Source organism: Anomaloglossus baeobatrachus, chromosome 4, assembly GCF_048569485.1.
Source record: "Anomaloglossus baeobatrachus isolate aAnoBae1 chromosome 4, aAnoBae1.hap1, whole genome shotgun sequence".
Lineage (NCBI taxonomy): Eukaryota > Metazoa > Chordata > Amphibia > Anura > Aromobatidae > Anomaloglossus > Anomaloglossus baeobatrachus.
Window position 1 is genome coordinate 627,939,766 of NC_134356.1, and position 21,434 is coordinate 627,961,199.

The following is a 21,434-nucleotide window of genomic DNA, read 5'->3' on the forward strand; positions in this document are numbered from 1 at the left end:
TCATTTCCGGAGCCTGCATAGATTGGACATGTTTTCTGTTTTTCCAGGCTAGGATGTAGCAGAACCTGGATCGTCGTGTGACATACTGTGGATTACGGCGAAACTTCAAGGGTCTTTTTGAGGTTAATAAAGAAGGGGAAAAGGGTGCTGTGTTTTATTTCAAATAAAGGATTTTTCTGTGTTTGTGTTTATTTTTACTTATAGGATTAGTGATGGGGAGTGGTCTCATTTGGGCTTGATGACAGTTATGCGCTGTGATTTAACCCCTTATTACCCAGATTGCCACCGCACCAGGACAAATCGGGAAGAGCCGGGTAAAGCACCAGTATTGTCGCATCTAATGGATGTGATAATTTGGGAGGAGGCTGCAGGCTGCTATTTTTAGGCTGGGGGGGCTCCAAATAACCATGGGTCTCCCCAGCCTGAGAATACCAGCCCCCAGCTCTTGGGCTTTATCATGGCTGGGTATCAAAATTGGGTAGGGTTCGCACGCTGTTTTTATTTAAATAATTAATAAAAAAAAAAGCCGCATGCGGTTCCTCCTATTTTAATACACAACCAAGATAAGCACATGGCTGGTGGCTGCATTCTGTAGCCGTAGGCTTTATCTGCACTTGGTATCATAATATGGGGGGCCTACACCAAATATTTTATTTATTTTTACTGTACTATACTGACCCGCAGACAGGGTCTCTGATTGGTTGCACTGCAGTCAGATGCTGTCACACAGGCTGGGGGCGCATCTGACTGCAACCAAACACAGACGCTAGGACAGCCGGTGGGTGAGATTGGCAGTGCATATGGATGAGCAATAAAGGGAAGGCCATGAAGTGAAGGAGAGGCAGCGGGATCAGTTACAGCCGCGCCAGAGACTTGGTAAGTATAAAGAGGTCGTTTCACTCTTATTTACTTAAAATTTTTCCTTATTACCAGAGTTGCCGGATCCAAAACCCTGAATCCCGGGCCCGGCACTCCGGTAAGTTTGAAACCGTGCAGATCCAGACTTTTACAGTCCGGGTCAGCCCATCACTAATCCACACCCATATAGAGATGTACAGTATATTTGTTAAGTGGTGACACATACACTTTGCATCTCGATGTTCAGCACCATACGTTTTTAATAATCAGCTTTCCTATCTTGCGTATAATGCCTTTATACAAATTGCCTCATCAGAAGAGAAGAGGACAGGAACTCTCAAGCCACCTATTAGAAGTAACAACCCTAAAAGTCAGTATCAACTGAAAAAAAAAAAAAATTACACATGATTTTTCATAAGAAACAATTTGAAGTCCGGTGTTTCGATTTGTTTGACCTTCATCAGTGCAAATCAGGAGAATTTGTTTTGGCTGGGTGAGAGGCCTCTGACAGGGGGTCTAAATGGTAACGTTTGTCCTTGTGGAGACTAACAAGATGGCATAGGGAAACTCAAACAGCTCGTAATAGTCCGCTCAGAATTTTAATATGCAAGTAGCCTGTACAGAACGGAAGAGGACTTGAACTAGTGCCACCTTACACCCTCTCGTCAGATCTGATGTCTGTACGTGGAGTTTCTGGTTTGCTGTCTCATATGAAGTCTCATGGCAAGGCCCTATAAAAGGGGCAATATTGACTCCAAAGCCCCCTTTACATGCAAGGACATCGCTAACGAGATATCGTTGGGGTCACAGAATTCGTGACGTACATCTGGCCTCGTTAGCAACGTCGTTGCTTGTGACACGTACGAGCAACCGCTAACGATCAAAAATACTCACCTTATCGTTGATCGTTGACACGTCGTTCATTTCCATAAAATCGTTGCTGGTTCAGGACACAGGCTGTTCGTCGTTCCTGAGGCAGCACACATCACGACGTGCGACACCCTAGGAATGACGAACAGCACCGTACCTGCGTCCTTCGGCAACGAGGTGGGCGTGACTTTCCTGCGGCTGCTCTGCGCCCCTCCGCTTCTATTGGATGCCTGCCGTGTGACGTCGCACCAACCGCCCCCTAAGAAAAGAGGCTGTGAGGCTGTTCACCAGCCACAGCGACATAGCTCAGCAGGTAAGTCCGTGTGACGGGTGCTAGCGACTTTGTACGCCACGGGCAGCGATTTGCTCGTGACGCACAAACGACGGGGGCAGGTGCGATCGGCAGCAACATCGCTAGCGATGTCGCTACGTGTAAACCGGCCTTTAGGATGGCTGCCACGGATAAGTGGCACCAGAGATCCTGTCATCTTCCTCTCTAAAGAGGTCATTGGCATATAGGAGTATTATCCAGGGGAGCGTTGCATGACCTGCAAGTCTCCATAATGCTCTCCTGAAGGAAATTTACCACTTTGACACCCTGTGATAACTATGTAAACATTCTAGATCAGCTTTTCTAAGAATTCTCCATAATATCTCTCCTCTGTTATTCCTCCTTGTAACTCATTAATGGAAGTAACGACTGGGCTTAAACAATTCCACTTGTCATTGCAGGGTCCTCCTAAAGAGTCAGACACTGCCAACACCAAAAAGAGTGTCAGTATGGATAACCCCAAATGACAAGATAAAAAAGGCACGTGAATATCACCTAACACTGCCATCAATATACAGATTTAGAAGAGCTACAGTTGGTTTTTAAAGCAATAGTTAAAATAATATATCATCTGAACTCCTATGTAAAATTACTCATAACAATGAAAGGCTTTGCTCCCGGGGGATGGTGGAGAGGGTAGTAGTAGGCGGGCACTGTGCTGGGACTGCAGGCGCTATGCTGGGGCAGTGAGGCAGGGGCCATCCTGAAAATGTCGGCGGTGCGGGTTTCAAAATAACAGCGCTCCGGAGTCGGCGCATGCGCAGATGGAACTCTCGACTCAAGATCTTATCTGCACACGCGCCAACTCCGGCCGATTGATCTCGCAGCAGCCGACTTGCCCGGAGGTGGCTTGTCATTGAGCACATAGCTCAAGCTGCGCATGCGCCCACTCCAGGCACCATTTCTTTGAAGCCCGCACTGCCGACAGTTTGTGGATGTTGCCAACCTCACAAAACCCGCAACGAGCATCAGGGACCTCCACCGCCCCATCATCCTGTTCCACCATTTTATTACCTTTTTTTCCCCCCTCTAAATTTAGTGTGCATCTTAGAAACCAAAAACTACACTAAGTGGTGGTCGCACATGCTCACTACTCCTCTATTTTCACAGGGAACTTGCAGATCTATGTTCATATGATTCGGAAGGGGAGGGGTCCCATTAGTTGGACCACAATGATCATTCCCATAAAATGTATCACTCCTGCTTCATTCACTTTGAGCTGCTCATTCCCCGGAGTGGCCTGTCTGTGCGATATTCTGCTGCAATGCTTACTTGTGAAATTTAATGGTAAAATTCCGGTAGTTGTGAATGGTCTCGGTGGGATCTACGTATACACAACCTAAAAAAGATGACAAAAAAACTCAGTGGTGAAATAAAAAAAAAAAATTTATACGTTTAGCAGAGTTTGATTGGTTAAAAACAAAAAACGCTTTACCCGTTACAATTTTAGGATCGATATTGAAGGTATCATTGGCAGGATCGATGTGGCCCTTCCGGTAATACTGCTGACACATCGAGAGGGCCGACTGGTTGGCGGAGCGGACGTACGCATAGCGAGCCGTGGTCTGGTTTTGTAATGAGATGAACTGAGACATAGAATGGAAATAGGAGTTAGTGCAAACTTCTACATAAAGAAAGTGCCACAACTTACACTGATAAAATAAACAATACAGAAGCAGTGAGAAAAAATAAGTACACCTTTATTGCTTTTATAGTAACTAAAAGGTTAAGCGGCAGCCGGGTTCTGCTAATCAAACGCCCTTGAATTATTGCTCATCAGCAACTGCAACAACTATATAAAAGCAGAAGTTTTGGCAGTCAGCTGGTCTACAGTCTTCAGGTATGCGTGTGTGAACACAATCCCAAATAGGAAGGAAATAATGGTAGTGTCAGAGGCTTGATTTACCTGAATTGTTTTTTAAATAATGACCCAATGATTATTATCATCTCCAGATATGTAACGCTAAAGAATGCAAAGTGGGTGTACTTAGTTTCTCCTGACCGTATGCTCATGAGGTTGTACAGAGCGCCAGGATGCCGTCCTGTGGCAATAACCCATAATCTGATAGAGGCCATCAGAAAATGCACAGTTAAAACTCTGGAGCTGAAGTGAAGTGGAGTCAGTCAGGAGACCATCTAGACCAGGGATGGAGGAACCCACAGCCCGACCTGCGGCCCCTGGGTAGATTCCCGGAGACCGCAGTGCTCAGACGGCAGCAGCACTTTGCTGGCTGCCAACCCTTTAAATCCCCATGTACACTGTCCCACAGAAGAGGAGGAGCAGCTCCATTATCCCCTGTGCTGTACATTCCTCCTCCCAGTGCTGTATGCTCACCCCCGAGTGCTGTCCGTGCCCCACTCCCAGTGCTGCCCATACCCTACAGGCATATCTATGCCTCCCAGTGCTGTTTATACCCTCCAGTGAGGTCTGTGGCCCCCAGTTCTGTCTGTACCTCAGCCCCTCCTGTGATGTATATACAGCAGTCCCAGCATCTCCTATGTGATGTATATACTGCAGCCCCTATGTCTCCTGTGATGTATATACTGCAGCCCCTATGTCTCCTGTGATATATATAAAGAGCAGTTCCCGCATCTCCTATGTGATGTATATACAGCAGTCTCAGCATCTCCTATGTGATGAATATACTGCAGCCCCTATGGGCGGCTTTGCACACTATGACATCGCAGGTGCGATGTCGGTGGGGTCAAATCGAAAGTGACGCACATCCGGCGTCACTTACGATGTCGTAGTGTGTAAATCCTAGAGGATACGATGAACGAGCGCAAAAGCGTCGTTATCGTATCATCGCTGCAGCCTCCGACATTTCCATAATGCCGGTGCAGCGACAGGTGCAATGTTGTTCCTCGCTCCTGCGGCAACACACATCGCTGTGTGTGAAGCCGCAGGAGCGAGGAACTTCACCTTACCTGCCGCCGGCTGCAATGAGAAGGACGGAGGTGGGCGGGATGTTTACATCCTGCTCATCTCCGCCCCTCCACTTCAATTGGCCGCCTGCCGTGTGACATCGCTGTGACGCCGCACGACCCGCCCCCTTAGGAAGGAGGCGGGTCGCCGGCCAGAGGGACGTCGCACGGCAGGTATGTGCGTGTGAAACTGCCGTAGCGATAATAATCGCTACGGCAGCTTTCACTAGATACTGCACGTGCGACGAGGGCGGGACTATCGCTGCAGCATCGGTAACACATTGTTACCGATGTCGCAGCGTGCAAAGCCCGCCTAAGTCTCCTGTAAGCTATATACAGAAGTCCCAGCATCTCCTATGTGATGTATATACAGCAGCCCCTATGTCTCCTGTGAAGTATATACAGCAGTCCCAGTGTCTATGTGATGTATATGCTGCAGCCCTTATCAGCGTGCCTTGGGTTTAATGTGCCCAATGTTTCTTACGCCTCTAACAATAAATGCAGATTGTAGTCTCCCTCCCAGTATTCAGCGTCCGCTCTCTGCCATTGCTTGGGGGTCTTTATTTACTGATTAAGAAAGCGCACATGACTACCTAATCTGCCTCAGCAGAGCCCCTGAGCTCAGTGACTGGCTGCAGCGCTGATGTGACATCAATGCTGCAGCCAGTAAAAGCCTGCAGCCACAGTGGTGAAGAATAACTGGACCCAGAAGGGGTAAGTACTATTTATTTCTGCTGTTTTGGAGGTATGAAAGCATTTGATATAAAAGGGAAATTGTATAAAAACGCCTTTAATTGAAAGGAGAGACACAAGAGAGGAGGGACTGTCACTACCCAAAATGTCAGGAGACACGCAAGGCCAGCAATATAGGACACAAGTATAGGTTACAATATGGACAATCCCTCACCTGCTCTACCGCATAAAACAGATGGTTGTAGACGTCGCTCTGGGTGTAGACGGCATAGGTCTTATCCGAATCGTCCGTGTAATCCTTCAGGAAGAGATGCTTAAACGCCACCGTGTTCTCCTCTTTAAACTGCACAACCATCTGATTACTGAGACCAAACAGGATGAGCTGCAAGAGAAGAAATGGCAGGGATGAGGCCTACGGCAGCCATGTCTTACCATATAGGTAAAAATACAAGGCAGAGCTCGGGCAGCACTGATCACAGAGTGACCCCCATGCTCCATATCTACACAATCTGCCTGCAATGTGGGTGCATCCTACATACTACTCACTTATTCTGCAGAGCCCGCCATTGGGCGCCCAACATACAGGAGACACCAACGACTCCACACTTACTCTAAACTGATAATGGAAGGAATTCATTCCCCTATGTCAAACATGTATCCCTCACACTAGCCCCTTTTTCAGGGCATTTATTCCAAGATGACATATGGAACGTCTACATACATAGAATAACTTTTTTAAACAAACTATTTCCCTCCAATGGAGAATACATCCTCCTAGGAAAGGGTGGTACGACCATTGGCTGACAAGTCAGACCCTAAGCCATTCCCCTTCGTGTTAAATCTCATATGTTTGTTCGGCTCAGACATGTTGACTTGCATGCCCCATCCAATTTTGGCACAAGAGATAAGTCACCTCCAGAAATGTCCAGCGGCAGCAGATTCCCCTCTCCCTACTGAAAACACATTGCCAACAGAGTGTGCGTGTATATGAGCGATCTGGTAGAACCAGTTATCAACCGAACACTCAGGAAAGCGGGGCGCTGTAACCAATAAGATCTGCCGCAGATTCTTATTCTTCCACCATCAAACTCAAATTCCTTCATAAATGGTCAATAACTATTAACAAAGGTTAGTCGAAGACATTTTTTAACTAGGGAGCTTGGAGTAGCGTGGAGATACTTAATATAAAAAGGGACAGGAGAGGTGACAGCTGGTTTTCTATCACCACTAGGACACCCTGGCAGTCTACATTTTTTTTTTGATAAATCGACGCCTTCAATGATAGAAATTTAGAAAGATTTAATATAAAATTTTAAGAAAGTTAAGGAAGGTTTTATTCATCAATTGTGCTATAATGTGCCACTAAATGCATTCCTACTCATTACACTAATATAAACCTTTTACCATGCAAATAGCATTACTTGGAGCCTGCAGCTGCAGCTCTGAAGTTTACATCCAGCTCTTCCACTCCCCAGGCTTACGGTGTGCTAATACTACAAAGTCCATCATGCATCGCTGCAGCCTGTGAAACAGCACTTCGCTCGCTCCCTCTTTTCTCCATCATGTGCTGCTGAAGATATTGGGAGATACAAAGTGCCAGAGCAGCCTAGGGTAGGTACCAGCCCATCTGGCAGTAGTATATGCTCTGTCAAAGTGTTTGTTCTGCAAATTTTAGCACTTTTGAGCTGTCCAAATCAGTGATTGGATTACCTAACCCCCTTGATTTTAAAATGCAGATCACAGCAATTCACTAGGTGTCGGCCCCTGCTGTTACGGCAGAATGAAACTGTCAGCGCAGCTTGGTGAGGCAATCATGCAAACTAACTCATTCACTCTAAAATGTTCCCACCCATCATCATGATCCCAGTGACAACTTACTTTCGTTTTGTCTGATTTCTGTGCCGAAAAATGAAGTATGAGACATAACAGAGGAGGAAGAAGAATCTGGATAACAATCCAGTACTATGTGATCCCTGCTGAGATGCGCTCATAGAAGCTATACATCCAATACAAGTATATTACAAATGGTATTGCTTAGAAAATCTATGATATATGGGCAAGGGGGTGAAAAAGTATTGGAAAACCCCTTAAAAAGGGGACAGAGACCCGGAGTCCAATGATGTGTCACTTACTGAGCCGTTTGCTGTCATTTTGATAAAATCAATGTTTTCTCTGCTGCAGATCTAGCAGTTATGCAGAACTCATGAATATACTGGACTACCTGGCAGCACGGCAAGTAGTCCTGTAATGATAATCTACTGCTGATTAATCTGTGATTTTATCAAAACTAAGCAGCTCAGTAAGTGACACATCGCTGGAATCAGGGTCTCTGTCTCTACATTATGCTGCTCTCAGATTAGGGGCCAAAAACCTGGTGACAGATTCCCTGTAACAAATGAAACAATAGGAATTTTTTTTTTTTTTTTTTTTTAAAGTGGGAACCCTTCTGTTAATTGAACCCAAAACCAACACCGACTCCACAGCAATGCCTTAAAGGGGGTCTCCACTCATATGACAACCCCTTCTGACTCCACGTTTTCCCAACACAAAAAAAAAAAAAACACGTATACTCTCCTCGCGTGCCGGCGCAGTTCCAGCGGTGCCGAGGCTCACGTGACTTTGTGATTGTGACATCCTGTGAGCCCCAAGTTCAATCAGCGCCAGCTTCTGCTCTCTGCTTTCGGACACTGAAGCAATCAACAGGAAGTAAGTGTCAGCGGTAGTGCTCACTTCCTGTTGATTAACTCATTTGTCAGAAGGCGGGGAGAGAGAAGCCGAAGGTGATTGGATGCTTTTTTTATCTTACATGGGGTAAACATGTGGAATCAGGAGCGGTTGTCCTAAAAGTGGAAATCCCTTTAAAGTGAGTGCCCGCCTTCCCCTCACCTGTACTGTGACCAACATGATCTTGATTAGCTGCAGCGCCAGCTTGTACGGTTTTCTCCCCTTGGCTCTGTACTTGTCACAAGGGCTCATGAAGAAATACTTCAACCTCCGTCGCAGCTGCACCTCCTCTGGGCTGGATCCTTCACACAATCCGGAGCCATAGCAGGGCGATGGAGACAGGAGGCGCTGACGCTCGGCTGCAAAACACATCAGATAAATGGTAGGTATATCTCCATGAATACGAATAGACACGTTAGATATTATGGTGGCCGCGTCATATACAGTCATCTCCATACAGCATCACAGACGGGCGGAGCCGCACTGTCCCTCTGCATGATTGGCATGCAGGGGCAGTGAAAACGAAACTAGGCCTCAGGCGAAGCCGGGGCCTAAATTTAACGATGAGGCCGGCGAGCAGGCACCATCGGCGCGGTTCTCAGGTAAAAACCAGAGAACCGGCCGGAAATGTCACAATAGATACACAGCCCACTCTCCCCAACAATAAAGTACAAGGGACTCCCCGATAATAACGTCTCAGATACTTAGCTTGTGAGACGCAGGGCCCGGTCCCTGAGGGATGAGTGCTCCGTCCGGCAGGATCCTGAAAGGGCTGCGGATGGAGACCGGTCTCCTGCAAGGCAGGGAGAACCGTGCTGGCTCCCACTTCAAGCCAGAGCCCGAGGAATGGTGAAGGAGCGCGGCATGTAAGGCTCCAGCCCTGAAATCAACCTTAACAGCACCGCCGACACAGTGGGGTGAGAAGGGACATGCCGGGAGTCCAGGCTTGGACCCGCTTTTCTTCAAACTCTTTCCAAAAATCAAAAATCAGATGAGAATGCAAGTGTGGATGTGTGCCTCCTGAACACAAAGCATTGAACTGGCTATATTTGGTTAACCAGGGGGTGTATATGCTCGGAGGGAGGAGCTACACTTTTTAGTGTAGTACTTTGTGTGTCCTCCGGAGGCAGAAGCTATACACCCCATGGTCTGGGTCTCCCATGGGAACGATGAAGAAATGGTAGGTATATCTCCTTGAATACGAATAGACACGTTAGATATTATGGTGGCCGTGTCATATACAGTCATCTCCATACAGCATCACAGACTGTAATGACTGAAATTAGAGAATATTTGAGAAAATACCTAAAAAAAACATTTAAATGCATAAAAATAAAAATCGGAAGAGACTGATCTATATGGCTATTTGTAATTTGCGTCCCCAGCCCCTATACAGATCTATGCATCCCCATGGTAACAGACATCACACACTCAGTGTAGCTCCATCTTGCAGTCACTGTCCATTTCCTGATAACTTACATTTGGTAGGGGTCAGATGGAGGGGAGTCTGACTATAGCAGAGGTCCCTCATGCTGCTTCTTGCAGCCCACAGGCACATGCCCCCTTGATGATCGCGGCCGGTGCAGGGGCTGCGGCCATCACTGCTTACTGCTTTATTTCACATGAATGCTTTGCTGCCGCCGTGCAGAGTCAAGCTCTCTCTGCATTATTCCAATGGCAGCCGCTGGCCAATTAGAGGCAAGCAGCTGATGCATATGACGTCACCTGCTTGCCTCTGATTGACCAGCGGCTGCCATTGGAATACTGCAGAGAGAGCTTGAGTCTGCGCAGCAGCAGCACAACGTTCATCTGAATTTTACATGAAGCCCTGACAGCGGCCGTGATTGTCTAGGGGGTCTCATGCCTGCAGGCCGCAAGAAGCAGGGAAGTGGATGCTGAGGGAACGGAGGAGAGGTGAGGGGTGTGTGTGTAAATTTTTACATACATACATATAAAATGGCACAATAGGGGACCAGGATGGGACATTGCTACAAAATGGGGATCTACATGGGCACATTAGTAAAAGGGAACGAGGATGGGCACATTACTACAGGATGGGGGACATTACTAAAAGATGTTGACGAAAGAAGGGAATTTTGTTTACTTACCGTAAATTCCTTTTCTTCTAGCTCCTATTGGGAGACCCAGACAATTGGGTGTATAGCTACTGCCTCCGGAGGCCACACAAAGTATTACACTTAAAAAAGTGTAACCCCTCCTCTCTGCCTATACACCCTCCCGTGCATCACGGGCCCATCAGTTTTGGTGCCAAAGCAGGAAGGAGCAACTTATAAATTGGTCTAAGGTAAATTCAAGCCGAAGGATGTTCGGAGAACTGAAACCATGAACCAAAAGAACCCTTCAACATGAACAACATGTGTACACAAAAGAACAACAGCCCGAAGGGAATAGGGGCGGGTGCTGGGTCTCCCAATAGGAGCTAGAAGAAAAGGAATTTACGGTAAGTAAACAAAATTCCCTTCTTTGTCGCTCCATTGGGAGACCCAGACAATTGGGATGTCCAAAAGCAGTCCCTGGGTTGGTAAAAGAATACCTCGATAAAAAGAGCCGAAAAAACGGCCCTCTCTTACAGGTGAGCAACCGCCTCCTGAAGGACTCGCCTACCTAGGCTGGCATCTGCCACAGCACAGGCATGAACCTGATAGTGTTTCGTGAAAGTGTGCAGACTCGACCAGGTAGTGCTGACACACCTGCTGAGCCGTAGCTTGGTGACGCAATGCCCAGGATGCCCCTGCGGCTCTGGTAGAATGGGCTTTCAGCTCTAAAGGAATCGGAAGCCCAGAAGAACGGTAGGCTTCAAGGATCAGTTCCTTGATCCACCAAGCCAAGGTTGACTTGGAAGCCTGCGACCCCTTACGCTGGCCAGTGACAAGGACAAAGAGCGCATCAGAACGGCGCGGGGGCGCAGTGTGCGAAAAGAAGAGCCGGAGTGCTCTCCCGAGATCTAACAAGTGCAATCCTTTTCACAATTGTGAACTGGATGAGAGCCAAAAGAAGGTAAGGAGATATCCTGATTGAGAAGAAAAGGAGGATACCACCTTAAGTAGGCGTTCCGGGACCGGACGCAGAACCACCTCATCCTGGCGAAACACCAGGAAGGGGGCTTTGCATGACAGCACTGCTAGCTCAGACACTCTCCGAAGTGATGTGCCTGCCACTAGGAAGACCACCTTCTGCGAAAGGCGTGATAGAGATAACTCTGAGAACGCTAAGAGCCAGGACTCAATGGCCACCCAGTCAGGTTGAAGACCGCAGAATTCAGATGGAAAATGGCCCTTGGGACAGCAAGTCTGGTCGGTCCGGGAGTGCCCACGGTCGACCCACCGTGAGGTGCCACAGATCCAGGTATCACAACCTCCTCGGCCAGTCTGGAGCGACGAGGATGGCGCGGCGGCAGTCGGACCCGATCTTGAGTAACACTCTGGGCAGCAGCGCCAGAGGAGGAAATACATAAGGCAGTCGAAATTGCGACCAGTCCTGAACTGATGCGTCCGCCGCCAGCGCTCTGTGCTGGTGGTTGATGTACGCGACCGCCGTGGCGTCGTCCGACTGTATCCGGATCTGCCTGCCGTCCAGCCACCGCTGGAACGACTTTAGGGCTAGCTACACTGCCCTTATCTCCAGAACATTGATCTGAAGGGAGGACTCTGTCAGAGTCCAGGTTCTCTGAGCCTTGTGGTGGAGGAAGACCGCTGTCCACCCTGACAGACTCTCGTCCGTCGTGACCATAGCCCAGGATGGGAGCAGGAAGGATTTTTCTTTCGACCAAGAAGTGGGAAGAAGCCACCCCTGAAGAGAGGCTTTGTCTGCCAGTGAAAGAGAGACGTTCCTGTCTAGGGACGTCGACCTCCTGTCCCATTTGCGGAGAATGTGCCCTTGGAGTGGACGCAGATGAAACTGCGCAAAGGGAACTGCCTCCATTGCTGCCACCATCTTCCCTAGGAAGCGCGTGAGGGGGGCGTGGCCTGGACGGCAATGTGAAGAGACGTGTTTGTGGAGCTCTCCTGCAAACTCCCTTGATAAATCCCTGAATACCGCTGTTATCACTGCCTCAGCTGGCTGTCAGGAAGATAAGGTGGTGAGGACTTATCTGGAGTGAGTCTGGTGGATGCAGAGAGGTGCCATGGTCCGTCACAGGCAAAAAGATAATGGAGGCGGGAAAGTCCCCAGCTCTCAGGATGGTGCCATGATAAGGCAGGAAGCTGACAAAGTGAATGCAGCCTGTCAGGAGAGGATGCAGGTCGCGGCAAGGCTGGAGAAATTTGCCCGGACTTCAGAGAAATCACATCAGCATACAGATAACAGAGGTGAGGAGGGAGAAGACAATGCCAGCTCTGATGAGATGGGGGATGGTGAACAGCAGCAAGATAAGACAGGAGAAGTAGAGGAAGCACATAGTGCAGACCAGGCTCCAGAAAACCCCACTTTAAAGGACATTTTTGCAGTGGTGTCTTTTTGTAAAGAGGCTCTGACTTCCCTGACGAAGCAAGTTAAGGGATTACAGGCAGAGGTTGCTGACATTAAGGGGTGCTTCACACACAGCGAGCTCGCTGCCGAGATCGCTGCTGAGTCACGCTTTTTGTGACGCAGCAGTGACCTCATTAGCGATCTCGCTGTGTGTGACACTGAGCAGCGATCTGGCCCCTGCTGCGAGATCGCTGCTCGTTACACACAGCCCTGGTTCGTTTTCTTCAAAGCCGCTCTCCTGCTGTGACACACAGATCGCTGTGTGTGACAGCGAGAGAGCGACAAATGAAGCGAGCAGGGAGCAGGAGCCGGCGTCTGACAGCTGAGGTAAGCTGTATCCAAGATAAACATCGGGTAACCAAGGTGGTTACCCGATATTTACCTTAGTTACCAGCATCTGCAGCTCTCACGCTGCCTGTGCTGCCGGCTCCGGCTCTCTGCACATGTAGCTGCTGTACACATCGGGTTAATTAACCCGATGTGTACAGCAGCTAGGAGAGCAAGGAGCCAGCGCTAAGCAGTGTGCGCGGCTCCCTGCTCTCTGCACATGTAGCTGCATTACACATCGGGTTAATTAACCCGATGTGTACTGTAGCTATGGTAGGAGAGCAAGGAGCCAGCGCTCAGTGTGCGCGGCTCCCTGCTCCCTGCACACACAGCTGTGCGCTGGTAACTAATGTAAACATCGGGTAACCATACCCGATGTTTACCTTAGTTACCAGTCTCCGCAGCTTCCAGACGGCAGCTCCGTGCAAGCGCAGCGTCGCTTGCACGTCGCTGCTGGCTGGGGGCTGTTCACTGGTCGCTGGTGAGATCTGCCTGTTTGACAGCTCACCAGCGACCATGTAGCGATGCAGCAGCGATCCTGACCAGGTCAGATCGCTGGTCGGATCGCTGCTGCATCGCTAAGTGTGAAGCTACCCTAAGAAAGACCTCAAGAAAGCAGACCTGAGAACAACGGCTGTAGAGGAGAGAGTGGGGATAACAGAGGATCATATTACAAAACTACAAAAGTCTGAAAAAACATTTGCACAGCAGATAGCTGAAATCACGGCAAAAAAATGATGATTTAGAGAACCGCTCTAGAAGAAATAACATCCGAATTGTCGGCATCCCTGAGAAAGCGGAAGGAAGAAACCCCACTGAATATGTAGAAGACTGGCTCAGGGGGAAAATGGGTGCTAATGTCTTATCCAAGCTCTATGCTGTGGAACGTGCACACAGAGTCCCGATGCAGCCACAACCAGCAGGCAGGGGCCCTCGCACTATGCTAGCCAAGCTCCTCAACTACAGAGACAGGGACACTATACTGCGAAAGGCAAGAGACATGGAGGATCTTATGATTGACGGCCAGAGAATTTCCATATACCCGGACTACTCCATTTCTGTTCAAAAGCTACGTATGACTTTTACAGGAGTAAAGAGGCGCCTGCGAGAGATGGGGGTGCAATACTCCATGATGTTCCCGGCAAAGCTAAGAGTGACGGCGTTGGAGCGGGTGCACTTTTTTACAACTCCAGAGGAAGCCATGCAGTGGTTGGACGCAAACGAAAAGCGGATCCGTTTGAAGGAATGAGCTGACTGTCTGAATCTGCAGTGTGTTGGAGAAGGCCGGCTGAGGCTCTACAACATCCTTAGGAGCTTACAGGGGACCCGTCTTGTTTTTTCTTTTTTTTTTTTTTTTTCTCCTTCCCTTTGGGATTGAGGTAGTATGCAGGGGGAATGCGAAGGGTTTGATGTGAGCTTCGCAGGACATGGGGACTGCCTAATTTGGCGCGGTGGGGGTATTTCCAATTTGAGATTCCAGTTTAATTACTGTTCGCCATTTTACTGTTATATTGGTTGAATATTGAATATTGAGTGGAATATGATTATACATAGAAAGGGGGGGAGTGGAGAATTGTTGGAAAAGGGACGAGTTTTAAAATGTGTCTAAGAGGGGAAGGCGAGGGAGGTAGGGGGGAATTTAGTAGGGATTATGGACCAGGTTTGGAAAACCCGATGCTTCACGGGAGTACTCGAAAACAGGAAGTGGTGGGGAGTAGGAGGGGAGGGGAGCAGGGGGGGGAGGGGGGAAAGGGGTAGGGTAGAGGCAGCATGGGGAGATACTACAAGGTTTGATGGTTTTACTGGGTGGGATAATGGGGGATAGAATTAAGGTGTTGAGTTGGAATATTAGAGGGTTATCAGATAGGTCTAGGAGAGCGGCAATAATTAAATATGTTCAAGACCAGAACCCGTCAGTAATATGTCTACTAGAAACGCATCTCACAAAGGAGACAACACATGTTTTAAATAGGAGATGGGTGCAGAAGGCCTATCACTCCACCTTTTCCAACTATGCAAGGGGTGTATCACTGCTGATCCATAACTCTGTGCAATATGAAGAGATAGAAGTGTATGTGGATAAAGAGGGACAGTGTGTGGCCGTCAAGTGTAAAATATTTGGCAGACTCATGTGTATAGCTGCAATATATATACCACCTCCATATAAGTGCACCAAACTAAGGGAGATAAGGGAGTTCTCTGAGAAGGGGGGAGTAATCCCTTTTTTACTGGTGGGGGACTTCAATAATGTGATAGACCTGTACTGGGATAGGAGTAGTAGACCTCCAGGTATTCAGGATAGTTGTATGACTTCGTTTGGCACTCTTATTGGGGAACTTGGAATGGTGGATGCCTGGCGAGTGAGGATATCCTGCTTCTCTTGTTATTCGGCTATACATAACACTCTGTCCCGCATTGACATGGCTCTAGCTAGTGATCTGATGGATGCAATGATAAGTGACGTGCAATATCTGACAAGAGTGATTTCAGATCATAGCCCAATTCTAGTGTCCATACGACGGGGAACCCTGACAGGGGGAAGGAGGGGAGAGTGGAAGCTTCATCCAGCATGGATCCGTCATATTAATATGGGGAATATAGAACGGGATCTTGGGGATTTCTTTATCCACAACGAGGGTAGCACTGGTCCGCTGGTGGTATGGGATGCGATGAAGGCATACCTCAGGGGGCTCCTGTTCAGGGATATCTGTAAACGTAAAACACAGACGAGGCAGGATGAGAAAGATAGGCTGGAGGCCTTAGATAAGGCAGAGCTGGAAGCAATCCGGAGTACTACTACGGACGCGAAGCAAAATCTTAGGCAGGCGCATGAACAGGTTAATAAGATGCTTTTGGAGAAGGCGGTAAGGAAGCAGGCATTCCAAAAATTGCATTTTTATGAGGAGGGGGAAAAAGTTGGTCATCTATTATCGGTCATAGCTGCAGCTCAAAGGAGTAGTTCATTTGTGCATGGTATGGACACGGTGGAGGGGACACAGGTCACTGAGGTTGAGGCGATCCTTGAGGTCTTTAAAGATTTCTATCGCACGCTATATTCTTCTAGCGGAGAGATGAGGGTGGAAGAGGTGGACTCATTTCTTGAGCGAGGTGAGCTTCCTGTGTTGTCTGTGGTGGATAGAGATAAACTGGAGTCACCTATTACTATTGATGAACTGGAGGGCGCTCTGCATGGCATGAGCAATGACAAGGCACCGGGAGCAGACGGGCTACCAGTTGAAATTTATAAACAGTTAGAAGAAATCCTATTACCCAAACTATTGAAAGTCTTTGAGGTGGCGGAGGGGGAAGGTGTATTGCCTGAATCTATGAGAGAAGCAATAATAGTAGTAATTCCTAAGGAGGATAAAAATCCGAGGCTTCCAGACTCATATAGACCCATCTCGTTATTAACAGCGGACGTGAAGCTTCTGGCTAAGGTGTTGTCAAACCGGCTGACTGGAGTTATATCTAACCTAATCCATATGGACCAATCAGGGTTCATGGCCAATAGGTCGACAGCTGCTAATATCAGGAGATTGTACCTTAATCTACAGTTGCCGCCTGACAACCCTGGCCGGAGGGTGATCGCTTCGTTAGATGCCCAGAAAGCGTTCGATAGTGTTGAGTGGGGGTATCTGTGGAAAGTGTTGCAGCATATGGGTTTTGGCCCACGGTTTGTAAAGTGGGTGCAGCTGTTGTATAATAGGCCTACTGCTAAAGTTAGAGTTAACGGTATGACCTCCTCAGCGTTTGAGTTGCACCGGGGAACGAGACAGGGCTGCCCACTATCGCCGCTCCTATTTGCTATTGCAATAGAGCCTCTGGCGGCGGCCATTAGGAAAACAAAGGAGATCCATGGATTTAAGTATGGGCATTTAGAGGAGAAAATAGCTCTTTATGCTGACGATTTATTACTTTTCTTGGGGGATCCATCAGCCTCATTGGATCATGCCATGCAGATAATAGAGAAATTTGGAGAAGTTTCGGGACTGACCATTAATTGGTCTAAATCGAGCCTCTTTAAGGTGGATGGGGAAGTAGTCTGGACAAATGAGGATACTGGGGCTAACAAATTGAAGAATGTGGACGAATTTAAATATCTAGGTATCCAGATATCTCTGCCAGTAGAAAAATACATACAGGTGAACTTATGGCCGCTCCTTAAAAAATTGAGAACCAAGGTGGATGCCTGGAACAAGCTACATTTGTCAGTTGTTGGAAGGGTTAATTTACTAAAGATGGTAGTAATGCCTAAACTCCTATACATACTGCACAATGCCCCTGTTTGTATTTCAAGGAAAAGATTTAAAGGGATAAACTCGCTGTTTAGGGACCTGGTGTGGGGTAAAAAGCAGCCTAGGGTGCGATTAGAGACTTTACAAAGGCCGAAGGATGAGGGGGGGGTCTAGCAATCCCAAATCCGGAATTGTATTATATAGCGGCGCAATGTCAACACCTCAGGGGTTGGTCTGATCGAGAGAAAGATGGGGGCATTAAAGAAGTACTGGAATACATAGTGGGTAGAAGTCCATTGGTAATGGGACTAGAGGATGGTGCGGTGGGGCTCCTGGGTAGAACATCTCCTACAATGGCACTTATAAATAAGACCTGGGATAGGCTGAAAAGGGTGAGAGGGGTGACCCGGTTAACCAAGTTTACACCTATCTGGGATAACAGTAATCTCCCGGAGATTCAGAAAATGGGGAATATTGAGGAGTGGAGACGCAAGGGTGTGATATACATGCATCAGATATTGGACGGAGGAATTGTGAAATCGTTCCCGCAGTTACAGAGTGAGTTTCAGTTACCGGCGTCCGGCTGGCTCCACTACAGACAATTAAAACATGCGATTGCAGCCCAAGCGGCTAAACAAAGTGTGGCCATACAGAATGACCTGGTACTGGAGTATGTGTGTAAGACCGGAGGAAGCACTAAAGGGATCATTTCTGGCACGTATAAAGATATACTACATACCTTTCTGTTAGAATACCCAATTAAAGCTAAATCTAAATGGGAGGAGGAAGTTGGGCCGATAACGGAGGAGGTGTGGGAGAGTATCCTGGCGTATGTCCCTAAACTTTCCATGAGCGAACCGGCCAGACTGTCTCACCTATACGTGATTCACCGGGTATATAGGTCTCCCTTACTGATGTTTAAAATGGGGTTGAAAAGGAATTCGGAGTGTCCAAGGTGTCAGGGATCTGACGCAGGTATTTTTCACATGATGTGGTCTTGTCCGAGACTGGTCTCCTTTTGGACTAAGGTTATCCACAAGATAGGAAGAACATATGGGTGTGTCCTCCCCAGGGAACCAGTGATATGCCTATTGGGATATGTTGAGGAGCTTGGGGTGGAAAATACTATGAAAATTGTCATTGCTAGGCTGCTGTATGCGGCAAGAAAGCTAATCGCCAGGTCCTGGATTAAAAAAGACCCCCCGACCAGGGGAGAGTACATTAAAAGGGTGAAGTGTATTCTTCAGCTGGAACGGGGAGTGTATGAAAGAAGGGGGAATGTTAAAATGTTTGAGAAGCTCTGGTCTCCTTGGCTGCAATGCGAATAAGACGAGTGATGGACCAGTAAACTGATATGGGACGGGGATAGCCGTCTGAGACCTCTGATGTGTATGTTTTGTTTTATTTGTGTTACTAGTTGTTCCTCCTGCACAACGGGATGGTTCTATACTACAGTTGAAGGGTATTATAAGTGTGTACTATATGGGATGTAGTATCGGGGAGAAGTGTTGCTGCCGGGGTGGGGGAGGGGGCGGGAGGGGGAGTTAAAGGGGTAATAGATGTGATAAATTTAATTTGGATGCCAATTTGTTATTCTGTTGTATGTACTCTGTTTTAATAAAAAAGTATCTGATTTAAAAAGGAAGCGCGTGAGGCGCCTCAAGGGGTGAGACTGGGCCCTAAGGAGAAAGTGCACCCCTGTCTGCAGCGAACGCTGTTTGTCCAGCGGTAGCTTCACTATCTCTGAGGGAGAATGAAACTCCATCCCGAGGTAAGTCAGTGATTGGGTCGGTGTCAATTTTTACTTTGGGAAATTGATGATCCACCCGAACCTCTGGAGAGTCTCCAGAGCAATGTTCAGGCTGTGTTGACATGCCACCCAGGAGGGTGCCTTGACTTAGGAGATCGTCTAAGTAAGGGATCACCGAGTGTCCCTGAGAGTGTAGGCCCATCGTCACTGATGCCATGACCTTGGTGAAGACCCGTGGGACTGTCGCCAGGCCGAAAGGCAGAGTCACGAGCTGAAAGTGTTCGACCCGGAGGCGAAACACCGGAAGCGTTGATGCTCTGGTGTAATCGGCACATGGAGATAAGCATCCCTGATGTCGATTGATGCTAGGAAGACTCCCTGGGACATCGAAGCGATGACTGAGCGGAGAGATTCCATCCGAGACAGTCTGGTTCTCACGTGTCTGTTGAGCAGAATGAGGCCCGGAACGGGAGGAGGATACCAAAGCATGCTCCAGCCCTCACTGCCGACGTCCAGTCGGCCGTCCCGCTCTTACCCCTGACTGGCAGGCCCGGGGGCGGGAGTACATGGTACTAGGCCGCAAAAGCCGGGGACTAAAGTTAAAAGCGCGGCCGGCCAACAGGCGCGGTCGGCGCGGTAGTCCCGGCTCACAAACCACACAGCAGCCGCTGCGGCGTCTGTAACACAGGCGCTGCATGCACCGTCCCTAAGGGGACACAGAGTACCTTATGGATGCAGGGCCCTGTCCCTGATGATATCCAGCCTCCTGTCCGTCAGATTCCCCCAGGGGCTGCGGAGGGAGCCCGGTCCCAGTGAACGGCGACCGGTTAGGATCCCACTTCTCCCACTGCGGAGCTCGTTCTGAAATCCCCCACCGGCAGAAGTGATTATATCAATGGCTGCCAGCGTTCTGAGGGGAGGATGGAGCCGTGGGCGTGTCTAATAAAGTGCGGGAAACTGGTGCCCCACAGTGCTCAGTGAGGGGGGAGGAGGATACCAAAGTATGCTCCAGCCCTCACTGCCGACGTCCAGTCGGCCGTCCCGCCCTTACCCCTGACTGGCAGGCCCGGGGGCGGGAGTATATGGTACTAGGCCGCAAAAGCCGGGGACTAAAGTTAAAAACGCGGCCGGCAAACAGGCGCGGTCGGCGCGGTAGTCCCGGTCTCACCAACCACACAGGAGCTGCTGCGGCGTCTGTAACACAGGCGCTGCATGCACCGTCCCTAAGGGGACACAGAGTACCTTATGGATGCAGGGCCCTGTCCCTGATGATATCCAGGCTCCTGTCCGTCAGATTCCCCCAGGGGCTGCGGATGGAGCTCGGTCCCAGTGAATGGATGACCGGTAAGGATCCCACTTCTCCCAGAGCCTCTAAGGGATGGGGAAGGAAAACGGCATGTGGGCTCCAGCCTCTGTACCCGCAATGGGTACCTCAACCTTAACAACACCGCCGACTCAGTGGGGTGAGAAGGGAGCATGCTGGGGGCCCTGTGGGGGGCCCTCTTTTCTTCCATCCGATATAATCAGCAGCTGCTGCTGACTAAAATGTGGAGCTTGTGTGCATGTGTGCCTCCTTCAACACAAAGCTAAAAACTGATGGGCCCGTGATGCACGGGAGGGTGTATAGGCAGAGGGGAGGGGTTACACTTTTTAAAGTGTAATACTTTGTGTGGCCTCCGGAGGCAGTAGCTATACACCCAATTGTCTGGGTCTCCAAATGGAGCGACAAAGAAATTACTATAATGGTGCAAATTGTAAATCTATATTACTTACAAGATTGTATTAATCCTGTGATAGGTTAAGATGTAAAAAAAAAAAAAAAAAAAAAAAATTATATGCATACACACACACACACACACACACACACACACACACACACACACACACATAATACATATATATGTGTATGTATATGTGTGTGTGTGTATGCATATATTTTTTTTTTTTATTTTTTTTTACATCTTAACCTATCCCAGGATTAATACAATCTTGTACCGCTGCTTATCCTAATCCCCATATGACAAACCGCATGTAGGTAATAATGAAGATATTCTTAAAAGGTCCATTTTTTGGACCACAAGGAGCATTGGAGTAGTTCATGGCCTGTATAGTATGGGATGGCCCACAATAAAACAGCAGCCCAGTTCCCATGTGTGGTTTGTGTTCGGAGTAGTAAAACTAAAATCAGAACAAAAAGGTTGGAGGATTCCAATATGGACGTCAATGAGCCTAA

General features: G+C 48.5%; 1 protein-coding gene across 1 annotated transcript in view; it reads right to left on the reverse strand.

Moving 5' to 3' along the window:
• The window catches only part of MCOLN1 (mucolipin TRP cation channel 1), a 53,096-nt gene that overhangs the window by 11,666 nt on the left and 19,996 nt on the right, over positions 1 to 21,434 (reverse strand). The window contains exons 2-5 of the mRNA XM_075346343.1: positions 8,564 to 8,760; positions 5,892 to 6,059; positions 3,495 to 3,645; positions 3,332 to 3,398 (exon numbers count right to left, since the gene is read on the reverse strand). Coding sequence (XP_075202458.1) covers positions 3,332 to 3,398; positions 3,495 to 3,645; positions 5,892 to 6,059; positions 8,564 to 8,760 — 583 coding nt within the window. The remainder of the gene's footprint in view (positions 1 to 3,331; positions 3,399 to 3,494; positions 3,646 to 5,891; positions 6,060 to 8,563; positions 8,761 to 21,434) is intronic.